This window comes from Hyla sarda, chromosome 10 (genome assembly GCF_029499605.1).
Source record: "Hyla sarda isolate aHylSar1 chromosome 10, aHylSar1.hap1, whole genome shotgun sequence".
Classification (NCBI taxonomy): Eukaryota; Metazoa; Chordata; class Amphibia; order Anura; family Hylidae; genus Hyla; species Hyla sarda.
Genome location: NC_079198.1, coordinates 120,815,340 through 120,838,590, shown reverse-complemented (window position 1 = coordinate 120,838,590; position 23,251 = coordinate 120,815,340). Strand labels below are relative to the sequence as shown.

Sequence of the window (23,251 nt, the reverse complement as noted above, 5' to 3'; positions counted from 1 at the left end):
GGGGGGAGCAGTAGATGGCAATGCATTTCTGAGCGGATCCGCCAAAAGGGCACATTGCAGAACCGTCAGACGGAATTCCCGCCAGAGATCCCGCAGGCGGTGCTAGAGCTGTGCTGCCAGCATTGCCTCCTATAGCAGTGTTTTCCAACTAGGGTGCCTCCAACTGTTGCAAACTACAACTCCCAGCATGCCCGGACAGCCTTCGGCTGTCCAGGCATGCTGGGAATTGTAGTTTTGCAACAGCTGGAGAAACCCTAGTTGGGAAACACTGTTTTATAGGGACAGCAATGCAGTATGTGAGTTCCGGTCTTTAACTTAATTTTTAATACCATTGCTGGTGACCGGAAGCTTACCATCTTTATCAATAGTGAAGGGGACATCAGGCGTCACAATTTCATAGCTGCAGATCTGGCTGAACTGGGGGGAGCAGTCGGCATCCACAGCTTCCACCTTCAGAATATTGTCATATTTCTTTCCCTCGATGACCGTGGCCTTGTAGGACTTCTCCTTGAACACTGGAGCGTATTCGTTCACGTCATTCACTTGGATGTGCACGGTTGCCCTGCAGCGAGGTAATAACATAATTGAGATGAGATCAGCTGCAATAGAACTTCACGCAGTATGCCTAATAACTGGAAAAACAGAACCTCCAGGGAGCGGGTCCCACTGGGACTAGGGCTGTTTTACACGAAACCTCACTTATCATACTACAACCAGATTCTGAATTACCACATTACCACCAATGCACGCACATTATTATTATGTCATTAAAGGGAACCTGCCAACCTGCTGAGGGCAGCATAAAACTGCTGCAGGCAGCGTGATCCAGGAACACTATGAATTACTCGGAGATGCTCGAGCGTTTCAGAGTAATCATAGTTTAATAATGCAGCCGGACCCAGGTAACTGGTCCTCGGGGCAGGTCCTGGCGGCTGCCCTCCACCCGGTCGGCTTCAGTAATGTGTGTCTCTCCCTTGCAGTGTATAGTATATCTGTGTATTAGGAGAGAGAACTCACTCAAATTGGCTGGGCGGGTAGCGGCCCTCAGACCCACTCCAAGGACTAGTTACTAGATAGTCTTAAATGGGCACTGTCACCAAACATTATTTTGATAAGTTGTAGTACTCATGTACTACAACATATCACTAATATAGATCTATTATATTTATTATACATTTGAAAACTAGTTTATTTTACATTTGATGTCACGCATGAATTCGCATAATTCATTCAGCCTGCGCTCGCTCCCTGCCTGTCAATCAGACACGGGGGAGCGATCGCTGAGAGCGCATTGGCTCCCTGGCCTCACCCGCCTCCCGGCATATACGCGGCACTGCTGCTGGACCCAGCACTTGGGTACGTCTGGAGCAGGACGGGGGGGGGTATGATTAGCACCGCGGGAGCTGCACAGGGTGCCTCCAGCTGTTTCACCACTACAACTCCCAGCATGCCCTGACAGCCAATAGATGTCAGCGCAAGCTGGGACTTGTAGTGGTGAAACTGCTGGGGGCCCCCTGTGTAGATGAACTAAGGGCAGAAGTCAGCACCCCCAGCAGGCATCAGTGACGTCGCGCCTGCTGGGGAAGTATGCCTGGTAGTGAGCACACTCCCAGGCAGACAAAAGGCATTTTTTATATAGTAAAAAAAAAAAACATTTTAAAAAGCAGGGAGGGGGTTAGGGAGAGATGGGCAATAGGCAGGGACAGAAAAAAAATAAAAATAATAAAAAAAAAAGATGGCGGGAGCTACCCTCTAAAGTAATTCATAGTGTCCCGGGATCACACTGTCTGCACCAGTTTTATGCTGCCTGAAGGGCATGCTGGGAATTTTAGTTTTGCAACAGCTGGAGCTCTTCAGTGTGAAGACCACTGCTTTAAAGTATATGGGGTGAGTGTCAGATTGCGGGGATCCAACTGCTATCTCCTGCGCAGCACTCTGGCTCTCCTTGAACATGTAGCGGGGATCGAAAGGCACCCTCAATGGATCTCTATGGGAGAGCCGTAGCGCTGTACTCGTGTATCTTCACCTCTCCCATAGAGATGCCAGATAGGGGATGAGTTGTATAAGGCTCCAGTACTCCTTTAACATGTTCAGCTGAGAGTGGACAAAGATCGGATTCTTGGCAAAAAAGAACAAACTGTAGACCTGGTGTTTACTTACTGCACTGGACATGTTTTCTTTCTTTACTGAGGTGAAAGCCATCGGCAACGCAAAAGTCACAGCATTTCGGTTTGTCTGGTTTCAGCTCCTGAAGATGATGTAAGGCTGGGTTCACACCACGCTTTTGCAATACAGTTCAAAAAAATGGGATTCCTCAAAACCCGACTAAACTGTATCAAAACGTGTGTACAAATTGTAATCCGTATACGGTTTGAAAAATGATGTCCGGTTGCATCCGTTTAAGAAAAAAAACTTATACGTTTTTAACTTTTCATTCCATTATGAATAAAGTTTCACTTGTTTGATTGAAATTCCAAGAAAAAAAACTGTGCAAAGTCAAAAACCGTATGCTGAAAACCGTATGGAACCGTACACACACATACAGTTCTGTACGGTTCCCATTGACTCCCATGTTTTTAAAAAAAATAAAAAATCATATACGTTTCAATACAGTTTTTCATCCGGACCAAAAACCGTGGTAGACTACGGTTTTGGTTACGGGATAAAAACTGACAAAACCGTACAGGTTGCAAAACGGACACAACCTGATGCAACTTTTATCATACGGTTTTCAATGAAGAGTCAATGCATACGGTTTTCAATACGGTTCCGTACGGTTTTCAAATTCAAAACGTACATGGGAACTGTATTGCAAAAACGTGGTGTGAACCCAGCCTAACCCTGTTTTTGTTATTGGTGGAGGTCCCAGCGATCAGGTCCCCAACATTTACCTATCTTGGTGATGTGTTATAATCTTTGAATAACTCCTTTAAAGGGGTTATCCAGGATCAGAAAAACAGAGCTGATTTCTTGCAAAAACAGTGCCACGTCTGTCCCCAGGCTGTGTGTGGTATTGCAGCTCAGTTTCACTAAAGTGAATGGAGCCAAGTTGTAATACCACACACAACCTGGGGACAGATGTGGCACCATTTCTGGAAGAAATTAGCTCTGTTTCTCAATTTCTGGATAACCCCTTTAACACAGCTTGTAAAGGTAAAGACCAAAACTATATTGGATATGCATATAATGTATTCTGGACATCAGGTCGGCACCATGACATCCCCTTAAATCCACCGTCGGTACGGCAGAGCACAGACAGACATGTGATGTTGCTGCCGGCAATTGAAGTGCGCAGAACGTGTAGCAAATTATGTACATAAATTACTTTACAGGCTTCAGAAAACGACCTTTAAAACATTAATGTCAGACGGCAGGGTTTACAGCGTCTGCCGACTATCAGCATCACGTTCCGCATGAAATATAGATGGGCATTTTATTTTCCAGTAAGCGATGGAGGGATGCTGACATGGGCTTGTGGTAGTCTATGCTTTTATACCAGTAATCTCCAAACTGTGGACCTCCAGCTGTTGCAAAACTACAACTCCCAGCATGCCCAGACAGCCAACGGCTGTCTGGGCATACTGGGAGTTGTAGTTTTGCAACAGCTGGAGGTCCACAGTTTGGAGACCACTGCTTCATACCAGTGTTTCCCAACCTGTGACTCTCCAGTTGCTGCAGAACCACAACTCCCTTTAGGCCCCGACAGCTAAAAAAGTTGTATGTGCATAATGGGAGATGTAGTATTGCAGCAACTGGAGAGTGACAGGTTGGGAACACAGCTGTTAGGAAATTATGGTAGTCATAGTTTTCAATTCTTTTTTATTTATGTTTTTTTTACTTAAAGGGGTATTTCAGCTTTTCTTATAATGTATTGGCACGTTAAAATAAAATAAAATAAAAACAAACCTAATACTTACCTAGCCCCGGTCCCCTGCAGCTCCAGTTCAGTTGCTCCCGATCCTTTGATCTTCTTTCTTCCGAGATGAGTGCTTGGTGCAGGTCCTGCCACCTCAGCCAATCACTGGCCAAGACGGGAACCCCACTGGGGTCAAGGAACTTTTTTTTTTTTTTTTTTTTTTTAAATGCTGGAATACCTATTAAAAGGGTATTCCAGTAAAAAACTTTTTTTTTTTTTTATATCAACTGGCTCCAGAAAGTTAAATAGATTTGTAAATTACTTCTATTAAAAAAATCTTAATCCTTTCAATAATTACCAGCTGCTGAAGTTTAGTTGTTGTTTTCTGTCTGGCAACAGTGCTCTCTGTTGACATCTCTGCTTGTCTCGGGAACTGCACAGAGTAGAAGAGGTTTGCTATGGGGATTTGCTTCTACGCCGGACAGTTCCCGAGACACGTGTCATCAGAGAGCACGTAGACAGAAAAGAACAACTCCACTTCAGCAGCTCATAAGTACTGAAAGGATTAAGATTTTTTTATAGAAGTCATTTACAAATCTGTTTAACTTTCTGGAACCAGTTGAGATAGAGATATATATATATATATATATATATATATATATAAATAAAAATTCTGGATAACCCCTTTAAAGTCACCAGGCGAAAACTCAAAATCCCACTCTTACCCCAACCTTTACCAACATGGTTCTTGCCAATCCACAGGGGTCTTTGGCTTGTTCCTGAGATGCAGGTTTTTATACAGGTTTCTGGGTGGCCCATAACTACCGTACTGCTGCCAGGGCCCAATGTACAGAAAAACCGCATGAAAGCTGGAAGATGCTGCAATCTGTAAGGATTTTGTAGGTAAGACTTTGGGAGGGGAAAGATGTACCTTTCAGTTCAATGCACACACAATGGCTTTATAATCTCTCCATTATAGATTATACACAATAGCATTGATCAGGTTCTGTTCACATCTACATTAGATGTTCTATTAAGAGCCTCTACAGCAGGTTCCATCAAATGTGGGAAATACAATAAGGTTATATGCATTAGGGTTTTGTCCGGTAAAATGCTAGACACCCCATGGCATGTTAGGGATCCAGCTACGCTGTCACTTTCGTTGTTCTACTGCTATGACGCGGCAGAGTGACAGAAAACCCTAATGCATATTGTGAACAATTGAATCCTTGCGAACAAAAAAAAAAATAATTTTGCATGAAATTTGCGAGAATTTTGCGCAATAATTGCGAGGATTTAAGGTGGAATTCCATGCGGAATATAGGAGGAAAATGTTTTTTTGCTGGACTACAACCACCAATTGAAATTTCCCTCTTTGTTTATTTTTTATCTTTTGTGCGGAATTTAGCACAAATTCCGTGCAGAAACAATTAGCAGAAATGTTTTTACCATTGACTTCAATGGACTTCTGCTCGCGTATTCATCAAGAAGAGTGAACATGTTCTTTCTTCTAGCGGAACGGAATTCCGCGAGCGGAATTTACGCAGTGTGAACAGTGCAGAGTAAAATACATTGAAGTCCATGGCAAAGCAGATGTTAATTATTTCTAAGCGGAGAATTCAAGAGGCATTACTCGAGTAAATTCCTCTTGAATTACTCTGTGTGAACGCACCCTTTGTCAAAATCCACTTGGTTTTAGCCTGGGTGCCCATATCCTAAGGCTGGGTTTGCACTATGGAATTTCCAAGAGGAACTTCAAAGCAGAATTTCAATCGGAAATTCCGCTGCCGCTGCACCTTGCGCAATGCAGAAGGTCAATGGCGGATATTCCGCTGTCCAAAAAATTAGCTTGCTAATTCTTTAGGCAGAATCCGCAATGCAGACACATTGCAGTTTATGGGGACAGCAATATCGGTGCTGGGCGCCCTCGGAATCTCTGAGGTGCGGTGTTTCCAAACCAGGGTGCCTCCAGCTGTTGCAAAACTACAACTCCCAGCATGCCCGGACAGCCTTTGGCTGTCCGGGCATGCTGGAAGTTGTAGTTTTGCAACAGCTGGAGGCACCCTGGTTGGGAAACACAGCTGTAGTGTCAACCGAACCTAGCAGTACAAAAAATTTTGATCATTTTTAATCCTTTTTTTTTAATTCCTCTTCCAAAAACATTGGCGCTCTTACTTGTGTGATTTTTTGGCATTTGATCCGTCTGGTCCTTTGCCGCAGTCGTAGGCTTGAATGGTAAAGGTGTAGTCCTTCTGCAGTTCACAGTCCAGCTTTTCCGTAGAGCGAATGACGCCCTCACCGGTGGATTTGTCCACCACCATGGCCTCGAAGGGAACATCCTGGTCGTGAATTTTAAAGCCACAGATTTCTCCTGCAAACGTCACAAGCAAAGAAAAGAAAGAGAGAAACAAAAGAGGGAGTGGGGGAGAGAAAAAAAAAAAAAAAGAAGAAGTTAATAACCAAAACTAGACACATTTAACCCTTTTGCTGCATGGGCAAACCAGGCAGAAAAAAAAGGTTAATATCGTGCACAAAAGTGGGGTAGAAACATCAACAGAGGATATAGAGACATAACCAAAAAAAAAGAATAAATAAAAATATGATTATTCAGCAGCCAAGGGGGTTGTGAGGGTCTGTGGACAAGGCAGAAGCACTGTGCTTTAATAGATGGGGTGAAGTCCGGGTACTGTTAGCAGGTGCCTGCCTTTCAAGCAAGTCCAGTATCTGGCATCCATTCATGCAGGAATACAGATAGAGTAAAATAAAATATATATGTGTAGACAGGCATTTCACAGGAGTACTTGAGATTTACACTAAAAAAATAAAATAAAATGAAATAAAAAAAATAAAGAGAAAGAAAGAAAGAAAAGAATAAACCGCCATGCAGCTGAGGCGGCTGGTGCTGATGCCAGGGAGCTGGGTCTCTGCCAAGCAATTGGGCAAATGTTTTATTTTACCAATGCAGAAGGTTATAAAAGCAGAGTTGGGTGAGAGATGAGGAAAGCTTCGGCTACAGCTCCGGCAACACTGAAATTCGGGGAAATTCAATTACCCACCCCAAAAAATTGGGTCGAGATAAAAAAATAAAAAAATAAATAAAAGTAAATAAGATGAAGTCTTCCTGTGCAATGAACCTGGCTAAAATTAGGGAATCAAATGCAAAAAAATTCATGGGAGAAAACAGAAATATCCGTAAGCTCAGACATCCATTTCAAGAGCTATCTACAAGCGGCCTGGAGGAGGAATATATAGATGTCTATAGATGTATCGCTATGTATATAACACTGTGTTCTATGCAGATGCTCGGACTCCGTGTCTCCAGCCTGGTCGTCACTTTTATATGAAAACGTTAAATTAAATGGCCGTTATGTTGACCCCTCTACGTGTATTTGGCTCTATCAGTTTTACTGGGGTATAAACTAGCCCAAGTGCTATGAGCGGCATCCAGGGCTTTATCCAGGCCCAGGAGAATGTTCTGTGCCTTCAGCTGTTGCAACACTACAACTGCCAGCATGCTGGAAGTTGTGGTTTTGCAACAGCTGGAGGCACACTGGTTGACGAAACATTGGTCTAGTAAATGTAAGCTCTTATACAGCCCAATTCTTCCAGCACATAGAGGGGACACGTACTGGTGCAGTATATACCGTAGATGTATATATAGAGGGACTGTCTCTGAGCTCCTGATGCTGATGCAGTATATAAGGGGAGGGAGAGACAGAGACACAGAGAGGCTCTGAGCTCCTGATACTGGTGCAGTGTGTGTGTGTATATATATATATATATATATATATATATATATATACAGAGGGATGGGCTCTGTGCTCCTGATACTGGTGCAGTATATAGATATATATATATATATATATATATATATATATATATATATATATATATAGAGGGATGGGCTCTGAGCTCCTGATACTGGTGCAGTATATAGATATATATAGAGAGGGATGGACTCTGAGCTCCTGATACTGGTGCAGTATATAGATATATATATATATATATATATATATATATATATATATATAGAGGGATGGACTGAGCTCCTGATATTGGTTCAGTATATAGATATATATAGAGGGATGGGCTCTGAGCTCCTGATACTGGTGCAGTATATAGATATATATAGAGGGATGGGCTCTGAGCTCCTGATACTGGTGCAGTATATAGATATATATAGAGGGATGGGCTCTGAGCTCCTGATACTGGTGCAGTATATAGATGGATGGGCTCTGTGCTCCTGATACTGGTGCAGTATATAGATATATATATAGATATATATAGAGGGATGGGCTCCGAGCTCCTGATACTGGTGCAGTATATAGATATATATAGAGAGGGATGGGCTCTGAGCTCCTGATACTGGTGCAGTATATAAATATATATAGATATATATATATAGAGGGATGGGCTCTGTGCTCCTGATACTGGTGCAGTATATAGATATATATATATAGAGGGGTGGGCTCTGTGCTCCTGATACTGGTGCAGTATACAGATATATATATAGAGGGGTGGGCTCTGTGCTCCTGATACTGGTGCAGTATACAGATATATATATATATAGAGGGATGGGTTCTGAGCTCCTGATACTGGTGCAGTATATAGATGGATGGGCTCTAAGCTCCTGATACTGGTGCAGTATATAGATGGATGGGCTCTGTGCTCCTGATACTGGTGCAGTATATAGATGGATGGGCTCTGTGCTCCTGATACTGGTGCAGTATATAGATATATAGAGGGATGGGCTCTAAGCTCCTGATACTGGTGCAGTATATAGATGGATGGGCTCTGTGTGGTCTGGATTTTTCTATATTTTGGCTGTGAGGTCCTGGTATGGGTGTAGTATGGATAATTGTATTGCGGTATGGCCCTTATACTGATCAAGTAGGTAGCAAGGTTGAGACCTCATTAGCCGCATGAAGGTAAAACAACCACTACATAAAAAAGGATAAAAGCTAAAAGAAATCTTCCTAGCAGAATTGTCCCTCTTCCTTTCCTGATATGGATGTCTGACAGCTCGATATTTCTTACCAATGGGGGGTTACATAGCAATTCATTTTGATTTTAAAATACAAAATTAAAAGTAACAAAAAAAAAAAAAAAACTTATAAAACAAAAACAATCGAAACAGAAGATTGTTAAAAAAAGGGATCAGAGTATCTTCTGTTTAACCCCTTCAGAGCCAGTACGCAAAAGCAATACACATTGCGCAATGAATGGCGCTGAAGGAGTCAAGGGCTGATTCCCCATTTTCAGAACCAAAAAAAGTTAGTGGGTTAATAAGTCATAAGAGGATAGAAAGAACCCTTTATCACCTTCTTTGGTGACTGTCACCTCAAAACTCTCTAAAGGGAGAAAAGATAAACCTGTGTCAGTAAATGGGGAGAGAAGGGAGGGTCAGAGACACACACACAATCCACGCTTCTATTATCATTCCCAGCCAGTATATACCTGCCGTGTCCTCTGCTGCTGAACAAAGCTGAATGGGAGAAAAAGTCACAGAGAATGTAGACAATGTGCGCCGCAAAGTAACGTTCCTGCCATTCGGCCTGGGAGGAAGCATCACATGCCATGTCAGAAAAGGGTTAAAGTGCCCCTGTCACCTGTGCAGGGTTTCTTTTTATGGCTGATACAATGTTTCAGAGAAAAGTCATTTTTTTGGGGTAGTGTCCATAGACCAGTGTTTTCCAATCTCCAGCTGTTGCAGAACTACAACTTCCAGCATGCCGAGACAGCCTTTGGCTAGGAGTTGCAGTTTTGCAACAGCTGGAGACACACTGTTCAGAAAACACTGCCAAAGATATTGCATTGGGGAAAATCGAGTGAAGATGAGCATACAGGAACTAAAACTCCATTACATTGCCATAAAGATAAAGCAGTTTTTAGATTAAAGGGGTATTCCGAGCAAAAACATTTTATCCCCTATCCAAAGGATAGGGGATAAGGTGCCTGATTGCAGGGGGCCCGCTGCTGAGACCCCCCACGATCTCCCTGCAGCGGGTGCTGAATCTTCAGTTTCGGAAACCTCCAGGTTTCCGGGACGTGACGTCACGCCACACCCCCTCCATTCATGTCGTCACGCCCCCTCCCATAGACATGAATGGAGGGGGCGTGGCGTGACGTCCCGTCCCCAGTCCCGAAACTAGGGACGCAGTCCCCGCATAGAATGCGGGTGCTGCAGGGAGATCGAGGGGGGGTCTCAGCAGCGGGCCCCCTGCAATCAGACACCTTATCCCCTATCCTTTGGATACGGGATAAAATGTTTTTGCCCGGAATACTCCTTTAAAAAAAATAAAAATAATTATTGCATAAAGGCAGAGAATGGGGTGGAATAAAATAAATACATTATTATATTATATTTATTAATAATAGGAATAATAAATGACATTATATTTTTCTTATAATCATTTTATATTATAGTTTTTTTTTTTATATTATTTCTTATTTTTTTAGTCTTATTTTTATTAGTATTATATATATATTTTATTATATAATTAGTATTTATATATTATTATTATTAATAATAATAATCATAATAGGGGAAAAAATGTACTTTACAGTCATGTCTTTCCCTCGCTCGAATTATCCTGACATTACTCACCTCTTCAGTGCAGCCATCACTACGGTTCCCCCTGCCAGAAATACTGCAATGACGTCCCTGTAAATTTAACATGTGACATCACAGCCAAGCGCTGGTCTTGGCGGGCACACGTCGTACATGCAGAAAGAGACCACCGAAGCCAGTGACTGGCTGCAGCATCACATGCTTAATGTATGGGGACAACATTACAGGGGAAACCATGAGTAGCTCAAGCATGAAAACTGTTTTTTTTTTTCATTTTCACCCAATTCTCTGGATGTATGCTGCATTTCTCTTTTATAAGGCCAGAAAACCCCTTCAGATGATAAAATTCTTGTTGCTTACAGACATCACAAGAAGCTATTACTGCATTCGAGTGAAGCCATTGAATAGTATAGATTTTATATCTGTTTCAGTGAGCTCCCCCTAGTGGTGGATGCAGGCAGACAAAATTTTACCATGTAAGGCTGGGTTCACACTGTGGAATTTCTGTGCAGAATTTCTGCTGGTGATGGAGCCGGCGGCACTAGGAACGCGCGGACTTCATTGCCATCCCCATAGATGTCAATGCATTTCTGAGCAGATCCACCCAGAAATGCATTGCCGTCTATGGGGACGGCAATGCAGTCTGTTCGGTCTTAGTGTCGCCGGCTAAATCTCCAGCAGAAATTCTGCCCAGAGATTCCGTAGTGTGAACCTAGCCTTAAAAGGTGGAAAACAAATTAGACAAAGTGGCCATACACACAAGTGTCAGCAGCACCTGCTGGCTATCTAACGTGTATGGTGGCCCCCGATTAATGCCTAAGGCCCCTTTGCACACTATAAAATTCATCCGTTGTAAAGATCCGTTTGATGTTCCGTTATGAAAACCCTGAAAATCGGCCGTTAAGCAGCCGTTACAAAATCCTATTATAGTCTATGGGATTTTTACATTGTTCGTTTTAACCAGTTTTATCCCATTATTAATAACGGATGTTATTTTATGACGGGAGAATGAATGGAAGAAATAGTGCATGCACTATTTCTCCCGTTACTATTTTCCGTCACAAAATAACGGCCGTTATTAATAAAAACGGGCTATAACGGGTTAAAACGAACAATGTAAAAACCCCATAGACTATAATGGGATTTTCTAACGGCCGTATGGGATTTTGTAACGGCTGTTTAACGGCCGATTTTCAGGGTTTTCATAACGGAACATCAAACGGATCTTTACAACGCATGAATTTTATAGTGTGAAAGGGGCCTATGAGCAGATGTCAGGATAAAGAAGGATCAGGCATGCCGGATTTCAACTTCCTGATCCTTCCTATTTAGAGGGCATGCTCAGCTAAACATGCTTATATATGGGGAGATCAGAAGACATCTTGTGTACATCCGGCTTTACAATTCAGGGGCTCATATATAAAACAGATAAAAAAGGACAAAACCGAGTCTGCATTGGTGTTGGCCAAATGTACGGTGGCCCATAAGCCATTACTGTAGTGTCCAGGGCCAGTTCATCTGGGGATGTATAAAACTGGACTCATGGTGACAGGTGAACTTTAAAAAACCAAACAAAAAATGAAAATGAGAAGCAACTTTTGTTAAATATACAATAAAATGCAACAAGGCCACATAACCCATTGAGAGAAGAAAAGGGAAACATTTTTCACTGGTTTGCAAAAAGAATTGAAGTCAGACTTGGGCATTACACAGAACAATGTGGAACACTAATAGATGCATTGGCCCAGTATAAAGAACCTTCTAGGCATTGTACTTGTTTCTCCATTTTATGGGCTACAGTGACAGAGGGTTCACATGTACCTGCGGAGAGAGGCGCAGCGCTTCGTCCTATTTACATCTACTGCAACAACTGAAGGGGCGAGAGGTTAATCTGCCATCGAGCAAGACACATTCAATGGTGAACAATCATGTGCTATAGCATGTGTAGGGGTCTCTGCCCCACCAATACAACAATGTGCTTAACCCCTTAAAGGGGTACTCCGTTGCTCAGTGTTTGGAACAATCTGTTCCGAACACTTGTGACGTTCTAGCCCCGCCTCCTCATGACGTCATGCCCCCACCCCCTCAATGCAAGTCTATGGGAGGGGGCGTGACGGATGTCACGCCCCCTCCCATAGACTTGCATTGAGGGGGCGTGACATCATGAGGGGGTGGGGCTATGACGTCACAAACTCCCAGCGCCAGCGTTCGAAACTGTTTGCTCCCAATGCTGGGAAGCGGAGTACCCCTTTGAGGACTCAGCCCATTTTGACCTTTTTACGTTTTCGTTTTTTCCTCCTGGCCTTCTAAAAATCATAACTCTTATATTTTCACCCACAGACTAGAATGAGGGCTTGTTTTTTGCACGACCAGTTGTCCTTTGTAATGACATCACTCATTTTACCATAAAATGTATGGCGCAAGCCCAAAAAATACTATTTGTGTGGGGAAATTTAAAAAGAAAAACGCAAGTTTTGCTAATTTTGGAAAGTTTCATTTTCACTTTGTACAAATTACACGTGTTATTTATTCTGCGGGTCAGTACGATTAAAATGATACCCATGATTACATACTTTATTATTATACCGCTTTAAAAAAAAGTCTTTTTAACCAAAAGGATAGGGGATAACATGTCTGACCGGGGGGGGTCCCGCCGCTGGGGACCGTCGCAATCTCGCATTCAGTACCCACGTCTTTGAGCTGCATGCCGCACTGCCAGCTCCCAAACGTCATGCCCCGCCCCGGCTATGCAAGTCTATGGGAGGGGGTGTGACGATTCTCCCCTAGCCACAGCTATGTGCCATGGTGGGGGGACCCAGTGGTTTGAACCCCATGCAATCTGACACTTAAATCCTTATCCCGCACATAGGCGATCATTTTTCTTTATACTGGAATATCCCAAGATTAAAAGTTATCCCCCTTATTCACGAGATATGAGTAACCAACTGATAACAGGGGGGGTCTGCCTGCTGGGACCTCCATGATCATGAGAACGGAGGCTATGTTCAGAGGTCCGCTTGAAAATGAGTGGAGCTGTGGACCACTCTGTTCACTAAGGTGGTGTTTCCAAACCAATGTGCCTGCAGCTGTTGCAAAACTACAACTCCAAGCATGCCTTTGGCTGTCCGGGGATGTTGGGAGTTGTAGTTTTCAATCAGTTTGAGGCACGCTGTTGGAAAACCCTGACTAAGGTAACAAGGTGCTTCTATTCTCACGATCAGTGGAGGGTGGCTACCAAAAACCACATACAGGATTCCTATTAAGACTCAAGTTTTCCTATTCTCCCAGTACAATTCCTCTTCTGCTTTATACTGACATCCCAGAGATCATTCAGCAACATGCTTTGTATACCACAATATTAATAAAGTGCAGCCTCCTGTTACAGCGTACAGAGACGTTCCGCCGCTGGTCACGTTGATATACACGTACGAGCAGCTAACAGCATTTGGCAGCTGCCTGCTATAAAAATAAAAAATAAATAATTGCCGTCTAGAATAATTACAGTCTGCAGCAGAGCCCAGTCTGATACAACTTTATTAGAAGTGATGGTCGGGCTCACAGAAGCGCTCAAACAGAACAGAGCGTGACCAGAGAAAGCCACAAAGGCTGGATGACAATCTCCTGGCAGCTCCGAGCTGGAACCCTTACAAGAGGACCTGCCTTAAGATGTTAGGACGCCATATTTTAAAGGGGGACAATCAAGTAGTTGCTAAGGAGCAATACATTTAGGATCCCATTGTGCCTATTATGTGCACAAGGTTTGTTTGTTCACTTAGATCTAACCAGGGTGCAGTATAGGGCCCTGAATCGGGATTGGGATCCGGTGGGTCCCCCAAAAAAAACTTGTGGGCGATAATGAGATTGTTGTGGGTGGTCACAGAAGGTACAGTGGGTCCCACAAAATTCCACACAGTAATGGGACAAAGGGGCTTGTGAAGTGTCACGGGAGGGGCCTGTGAAGTGTCACGGGAGGGGCCTGTGAAGTGTCACGGGAGGGGCCTGTAAAGTGTCACGGGAGGGGCCTGTAAAGTGTCACGGGAGGGGCCTGTAAAGTGTCACGGGAGGGGCCTGTAAAGTGTCACGGGAGGGGCCTGTAAAGTGTCACGGGAGGGGCCTGTAAAGTGTCACGGGAGGGGCCTGTAAAGTGTCACGGGAGGGGCCTGTAAAGTGTCACGGGAGGGGCCTGTAAAGTGTCACGGGAGGGGCCTGTAAAGTGTCACGGGAGGGGCCTGTAAAGTGTCACGGGAGGGGCCTGTAAAGTGTCACGGGAGGGGCCTGTAAAGTGTCACGGGAGGGGCCTGTAAAGTGTCACGGGAGGGGCCTGTAAAGTGTCACGGGAGGGGCCTGTAAAGTGTCACGGGAGGGGCCTGTAAAGTGTCACGGGAGGGGCCTGTAAAGTGTCACGGGAGGGGCCTGTGAAGTGTCACGGGAGGGGCCTGTGAAGTGTCACGGGAGGGGCCTGTGAAGTGTCACGGGAGGGGCCTGTGAAGTGTCACGGGAGGGGCCTGTGAAGTGTCACGGGAGGGGCCTGTGAAGTGTCACGGGAGGGGCCTGTGAAGTGTCACGGGAGGGGCCTGTGAAGTGTCACGGGAGGGGCCTGTGAAGTGTCACGGGAGGGGCCTGTGAAGTGTCACGGGAGGGGCCTGTGAAGTGTCACGGGAGGGGCCTGTGAAGTGTCACGGGAGGGGCCTGTGAAGTGTCACGGGAGGGGCCTGTGAAGTGTCACGGGAGGCACTTATGATATGGCAACAGATTCTGCAACCTTAGCTCCCTAACCTCAATTTTTCATCTCCTTAGTGCACACGCCCCTTTCGGAGACCACACCCCCTTTTCACAACGACCACAGCCCCTTTTCGGGTTCTCTTAGTAAAATGGACAGTTAGTTGGTTTTTTCTCAATTCTGGCACACAGAATTTTGGGCGCAAAGTGCCAGAATCTGGTGCACAACCAGACAAAACATGTTGGGTTTGCAATAGTAAATGAGGGCCACTGTGTTGTAAGCCAAGAGCAAGATGGGCTTAGGTGATCTCATTGCAGGTGCCTCTCGGCATGGAGGGAAAGGGAAGGTGAGTGGGGTCCCATGTCTTTATAGCGAGGACTTGCAGTAGATCGCATCCTTGTGCACTCTTTGTGCGGAGTGCTGCACTTTCTTACAAGGATTAAAGCAAGTACACAGGCAATAAAACAACCACCCATATATGGTGTACACATATAAAAAGGAAGCGCATTGTAATACGAATGAAACTACAGACACATGATGCCCACGTGGGGTCTTGCTGGCTTCATTTAATGTGCTTAACACAAGCCTCCGAGACCAGATGTTTTGGTTCATACGCAAGGCTCTCCCCATGGAAGCACAGGGAAATTGGTGTGGAGGCAGAAGACAAGACGTGGCTTCCTCCTAACAAGCAGGCAATTCTGAGGCCGGGTCTGTAACGTCGCCTTGTATGGGGAAGGCACAATCTGCCGGTGGGTTTTATCTGCTCCCAGGAGGGACCCAATAAAAAGGGAGGAGGGTGGTGGGCGCATGTATCTGTGCCATCAACAGAGCGGCTTCAAACAGGAGGGCAGGGCCGGAGCCGTGACCTCATTGTGGGGATGATAATACGTGGGGGCGAACTGTGATTATTAGCAGAGTAAATAAAAAGCCAGACATAAGGGTGGGTGGGGGTCCAGACAGCCCCTCTGAGACTCAAGTGTTAATAAAACAAGTACATACTTGCCAATAACGTCTGCGCCCCACGCATGCTAATTATTAACCATTTACGCCTAATTATTTCGCTAAACGAAAGAGACAAGACAAAGAAAGCTAAACATACAGTAAGGTAGACGGCTAAACAATGAAGGAGCAAACCCGCTGAACAATAGTATCCAAGAACTGAGCTCAAGTCTAGGGGAGGGTGGATTCTGCCACATGCAATGTGGATTTACAGACAAAGAGGGGCTGCTTCATTTTAGACCAGTGGTCTCAAACTGTGGCCCTCCAGATGTTTCAAAACTTCAACTCCCAGCATGCCCGGACAGCCAACGGCTGTCCGGGCATGCTGGGAGTTGAAGTTTTGCAACATCTGGAGGGCCACAGTTTGAGACTAGAGATGAGCGAACTTACAGTAAATTCGATTCGTGACGAACTTCTCGGCTCGGCAGTTGATGACTTATCCTGCATAAATTAGTTCAGCTTTCCGGTGCTCCCGTGGGCTGGAAAAGGTGGATACAGTCCTAGGAGACTCTTTCCTAGGACTGTATCCACCTTTTCCAGCCCACCAGAGCACCTGAAAACTGAACTCATTTATGCAGGATAAGTCATCAACTGCCGAGCCGAGAAGTTCGTGACGAATCGAATTTACTGTAAGTTCGCTCATCTCTATTTGAGACCACTGTTTTAGACCAGGAGAGACTGTAAGGAGGCTACAGATATCAGTAAGGGGTCCTTATATAACAGAGGACTCCATATCTCCGTGCAGCAGTAATAGAGCCGGGCTGGAGAATTAAAAGCCCTTAGGGTGCTAGTTACGAGTTACGCAACCACTGATTTAAATGGGTCCACAGACAGTCCGCAATAGTGTCAGATTTGCAGACTGTCCGCAGACCCATTCAAATGAATGGTAGCGTAACTCGCAGCAGGATTCCCGCAGCTGAAAACCCGCTGCTAGTAATAGCGTGTGAACGCACCCTAATAGTAACTATTCTGCATCCAGTTTATTTGTTGCAGGAGGTAACTTATTTCACCCTTCAAGATGGAGCCTCAACTGTTCTACCAGAGATCGTCCATTCTGTTCTATCAGTTGGACACATTCCAACGTTCAGGAGTGCTACATTGTCTTTTCTTCACTGTACAGCCACAAGATGAGTTCTGCAAGATATTTACTGATCAGCTGTAACATTACAATCGTCAGCCTAATATTGTGTTGGTCCCCCTTGTGCTCTGACCCATCGAGGCCTGTTATGTGTCCTGTGGTGGCCTGTTATGTGTCCTGTGGTGGCCTGTTATGTGTCCTGTGGTGGCCTGTTATGTGTCCTGTGGTGGCCTGTTATGTGTCCTGTGGTGGCCTGTTATGTGTCCTGTGGTGGCCTGTTATGTCTCCTGTTATGTGTCCTGTGGTGTCTGCACCAAGACACCAGCAGCAGATCCTGTAAGTTGTGAGGTGCCGCCTCCACAGATCAGATTTTTTTTCCAGTACAACCAACACATGATCGAATAAATTGAGATGGGGGAAATCTGAGGGCCAAGTCACCACCTTGATCTCTTTGTCATGTTCCTTATTACTGAACAAAGTCTGCATTGTGGTCAAGGGCTTTATGTTGCTGAAAGAGGCCACTGCCATTAGGGGGATCCCTCTGCCATAAAGTGGAGGATCTTTATCTGTACAATGTTTAGGTAGGCAGTGCGTGTCATCTACACCATTCCAAGACCCAAGGATTCCAGCAGAACTTTGCCCAGTTGCATCCGTTTTTTTTTTTTTTTTTTTTAACAAAAAACGTATACGTTTTTAACGTTTCACTCCATTATGAATAAAGTTTCACTTGTTTGATTGAAATTCCAAGAAAAAAAACTGTGCAAAGTCAAAAACTGTATGGTGAAAACTGGATGGAACCGTACGCACATACAGTTATGTACAGTTCCCATTGACTCCCATGTAAAAAAATAAAATTGTATACGTTTTAATACGGTTTTTCACCCGGATGAAAAACCATGGTAGGCTACAGTTTTGGGTAAGGGAAAAAAATAAAAAACGGACACAACCTGATGCATCGTTTGGCATACTGTTTTCAATGGAGAGTCAATGCATACAGTTTTCAATACAGTTTCGTACGGTTTTCAAATTGAAAACGTATACGGGAACTGTATTGCAAAAACGTGGTGTGAACCCGGCCAGACAAGCACCAGGATGTCAATGTGATCAAAACGGTGACCCATCAGACCAGGCGTCTTCTTCCATTGCTCCATGATCCAGTTCCGATGCTCATGTTCTCCACTGTAAACATTTTCAGTGGTCAGCAGGGTAAGCATGGCCCCAAACACAGCAAGCTGCAATATCCTGTGTGATCGGACTCCTTTCTACCATTGTCCGCAGCAAGTTTTTCAGCACTTTGGGTGAGATTGAATCACATGGTCTAGCCTTCACCCACCATACACATCAGTGAGGCTTGGGCCCTCTGGTCACCGGTTGTCCTTCTTTGGAGCACTTTTAGTAGGCTACAAACCACTACATACCAGGATTACCCCTACAAGACCGGCCATTCTTGAGATGTTCTGACATAGTCATCTACACATCACAATTCAGTCGAAATTGCTCAGATTTTTCTTCATTTTTCTGCTTCAAACATCAACTTCCATTGTCACCAGATATTTCATGTTCATTTTATCCATCATTTCCTTTAGTGTTATACCTGATCAGTTTATGAAAACAGAGTCTTGGGGAAGTGGTCTTGTTTCTTGGGAGATCCAATGGAAACAAAAAGCAATGTCCTATAATGCCAGGTATAAATGGACTGTCCGATTTTATCTGAGCCCCCTCAGTGTTAACCCCAGGGTTCCCTAGGAAGCAATGCTCAAATGCCTGTTAGTTTTGTAAACTAAAAAAAAAATATATATATATATATCTTTTTTTGCATTTACAAATTAACCATATTTAAAAACGTGACCAAACCCAATGCTAAATAATTTCCATAGATCATTGTTTCCCAACCATTGTGCCTCCAGCTGTTGCTAAACTACAATTTCTAGCATGCCCAGATGGCACCCAGGTTGAAAATAATGAAAAGAAAAAGAAAAAAAAAAGAAAAAGCTGCCTTAAATCAGTGTTTTCCAACCAGGGTGCCTCCAGCTGTTTCAAAACTACAACTATCAGCATGCTCGGACAAGTAGTTTTGCAACAGCTGCAGGCACACTGGTTAGGAAACACTACCATAGATGTCTCATAACCTTTTGACCAAAACAAATTCACGGACCACCTACTATATCCATTGCTAAATAATTTCCAAAGATCAGTGTTTTCCAACCAGTGTTCCTGCAGCTGTTGCAAAACTACAACTTCCAGCATGCCCGGACAGCCAAAGGCATGCTGGGAGCTGTAGATTTTGAAACCGCTGAACGCTTACAACCTTTCGATTTGAACAAGGTCACGAACAATTTACTATTGCTCCCTATCACCAAATTGACATAGCAGGCGGAGCTAGTTCAGGTCAAAAGGTTATAAGACGTCTATGGCAGTGTTTCTAAACCAGGGTGCCTCCAGCTGTTGCAAAACAACAACTACCAGCATGCCCGGACAGCCGTTGGCTGTCCGGGCATTCTGGTAGTTGTGGTTTTGCAACAGCTGGAGACACTCTGGTTGTGTAAAAATCTTCCTTAAATCATTGTTTCCCAACCAGGTGCCTCCAGCTGTTGCAAAACTACAACAACCAGCATGATCGTTTTGCTACAACTAGGAGGAAAGCTGCTTTAAGCCCACGTGGTGTCGATACATTTTGGTGAATGCATGCTGGTAATTGTAGTTTTGCAACAGCTAGACACACACACTGGTTGGGAAACCCCACCGCAGATGTCTTGTAACCTTTCCCCTTGAACAAGGTCACGCACCACCAAATCTTCAATGAATCTTTAAAAAAAAAAAAATAATCCCCCTGTTGGCTCTGAATGGAAAAAGATCAGATCATAAAAAAAATGTTTTTTTTTAAATGAATAAATAAAAAAAAGAATTAAAATTAAATTGTGGCAATAAAAAGACAACTCAGATATTTATAAAGTATTGAGAGTATTCCCAACACTGGGTTTTCACTCGCTGTTCACGACACCAACAAAGAGCATAATAATGTAAAGGAGGAGATGGGGGAATGAGGCGCCAGGTCCCTGACGGGATTCGGGAGCCTTTGATTCTCACATCACATGTTCCAGCCGGCGCTAAGACAGGCAATAATGTCACCTCATTGAAATTCCAGCCACGGCTTCGCTTCCACTGCCAGCAAGTTCTCAAAGTCCTTTCCTCGTTCACTTCAAGGAGGTCGTCTTTCATTCCTTTGAGAAATGTTAAAACCGAATCACCTATGAGCATCAGTGGAAAGCTGGCGGAATCCATAAAAATACGTAAAACCTCATTGTGAGAGTTCTGCACCGACGTTTCTGGGCGGCATTTTGCGGTGCAGGGCCTGCTGGAAATTGTAGTTTTGCAACTGCTGGAGGCTGCCTGTTGAAAAACTACAACTTCAAGCAAGCTGGGAGTTGTAGTTTTGCAACTAGGGATGACCAATTCTGGACATTTGCACCAGTACTTGCATTAACCCCTTAAGGACTCAGCCCATTTTGGCCTTAAGGACTCAGACAATTTAATTTTTACGTTTTCATTTTTTCCTCCTCGCCTTCTAAAAATCATAACTCTTTTATATTTCCATCCACAGACTAGTATGAGGGCTTGTTTTTTGCGCGACCAGTTGTCCTTTGTAATGACATCACTCATTATATCATAAAATGTATGGCGCAACCAAAAAACACTATTTTTGTGGGGAAATTAAAACGAAAAACGCAATTTTGCTAATTTTGGAAGGTTTTGTTTTCACGCCGTACAATTTATGGTAAAAATGACGTGTGTTCTTTATTCTTAGGGTCAATACGATTAAAATGATACCCATTATTATATACTTTTATATTATTGTTGCGCTTAAAAAAAATCACAAACTTTTTAACCAAATTAGTATGTTTATAATCCCTTTATTTTGATGACCTCTAACTTTTTTATTTTTCCGTATAAGTGGCGGTATGGGGGCTCATTTTTTGCGCCATGATCTGTACTTTTTTTGATACCACATTTGCATATAAAAAACTTTTAATACACTTTTTATAATTTTTTTTTAATAAAATGTATTAAAAAAGTAGGAATTTTGGACTTTTTTTATTTTTTTTCGTTCACGCCGTTCACCGTACGGGATCATTAACATTTTATTTTAATAGTTCGGACATTTACGCACGCGGCGATACCAAATATGTCTATAAAAAATGTTTTTTACGCTTTTTGGGGGTAAAATAGGACGGACGTTTTACTTTTTTATTGGGGGAGGGGATTTTTCACTTTTTTTTTACTTTTACTTTTACATTTTTTAACATTTTTTTTTACACTTGAATAGTCCCCATAGGGGACTATTCATAGCAATACCATGATTGCTAATACTGATCTGTTCTATGTATAGGACATAGAACAGATCAGTATTATCGGTCATCTCCTGCTCTGGTCTGCTCGATCACAGACCAGAGCAGGAGACGCCGGGAGCCGCACGGAGGAAGGAGAGGGGACCTCCGTGCGGCGTTATGAATGATCGGATCCCCGCAGCAGCGCTGCGGGCGATCCGATCGTTCATTTAAATCGCGAACTCCCGCAGATGCCGGGATCTGTATTGATCCCGGCACCTGAGGGGTTAATGGCGGACGCCCGCGAGATCGCGGGCGTCGGCCATTGCCGGCGGGTCCCTGGCTGCGATCAGCAGCCGGGATCAGCCGCGCATGACACGGGCATCGCTCCGATGCCCGCGGTTATGCTTAGGACGTAAATGTACGTCCTGGTGCGTTAAGTACCACCTCACCAGGACGTACATTTACGTCCTGCGTCCTTAAGGGGTTAATGTCCCTGATACCAATACCTGCAAAAAAAATATATATAATTCCTCCCACCTTTCCTCTGTTCCTGCGCGAAGGCCTCTTCATAGCTCAGAAGTGGCGCAGGACCTGCTGCACAATAAATAACACCATGAGACAGTGTGCCGGAGAAGGTCCTGCACCAGTAAGAGCGGAGGATGTAGGGGCTTTCGCACAGGAACGGAGAGAAGGCGAGAGGGATTTTTATTATTTTATTTTAGAGGAGACTTCTAGGGGGAAACTACTTAATGGGGCATCAACCAAACATGAGGTTCCCCAACTATCTGACCACCTAAATACTAGCGGCTTCGACCTAAAAGGAGAGAGTTCCTTACCTACCTTTACATTTAACCCAATAGGGGTATTACCTACTTACCCTTCTCCTTGGGGCTTCTACCTCAAAAAGGTGAGGATTCCCTACATAACTACTGGGGGCATCTACCTAATAGGAGGTTCCCACCCTACCTGACTGCGTAAATACTGGGGGCTTCTACCTAAAAGTAGTGGGTTCCCTACCTACCTTTTAATTGGGGGCTTTAACCCAATAGGGGGATTCCCTACCTACCCATCTTCTTGGGGCTTCTACCTAATAAGGGGACTCCTTACCTAATTACTGGGGTCCTTTACCCAATAGGGGGGATTCCCTACCTAACTTCTGGGGGAATATCTCAATTATGACTGTCAGTGAGGTCCTCATGTTCAACTTTTACCTAATGCAGTCATGGCATTAGAATTTTTTTTAAAAATCAGTAATTGGTATCGGTGATGGAAATCCCTATTTGTAACATCTGAAAGTCCACAGTTTGGAGATCAATTGCGTATGGGAAACAAAGTCGCAGGCAACATTTTGACAGTGACAAATACACTACTGGGCCTTTACGTTTATGGTATTACATCTTCTGACAAAATGTAGGCCTTAGGGTATGTTCACACCGAGGAATTGGAGAGGAATTTGGACGAGTAATTCTGCTCGCTTTTTCCTCTCCAATTCATTCAGCAGTGAAAACCCCCATAGAGTTGTACAGAATTTCTGCCCCTGTTCACACTGAGGAATTTCCTCAAGCAGAATTCTGAGGAGGAAGTCTGTTCCGCTTGAAGAAAGAACATGTTCTTTCTTTCAGGCGGAATCAGCGTCGTTCTCCCATAGAGATCAATGTTAATTTTTTTTTTTTCAGTCAGAATCATATTGGCGTGGAAA

The 23,251-nt window shown here is 44.0% G+C and overlaps 1 protein-coding gene across 6 annotated transcripts in view; it reads right to left on the bottom strand.

Annotated features, from left to right (window-relative positions):
- Positions 1-23,251, bottom strand: part of CLSTN1 (calsyntenin 1) — a 123,995-nt gene that overhangs the window by 45,850 nt on the left and 54,894 nt on the right. For 4 of the 6 annotated variants that reach the window (XR_008848534.1, XR_008848535.1, XM_056544560.1 and 1 more), the window contains exons 3-5: positions 9,178-9,207; positions 6,032-6,227; positions 354-562 (exon numbers count right to left, since the gene is read on the bottom strand). Coding sequence is in view for 4 of the 6 variants with exons in the window: in XM_056544560.1 (XP_056400535.1) it covers positions 354-562; positions 6,032-6,227; positions 9,178-9,207 (435 nt within the window). In the remaining 2 variants the exon portion in view is untranslated. The remainder of the gene's footprint in view (positions 1-353; positions 563-6,031; positions 6,228-9,177; positions 9,208-23,251) is intronic. The other 2 variants (XM_056544559.1, XM_056544561.1) reach the window with 1 other exon arrangement.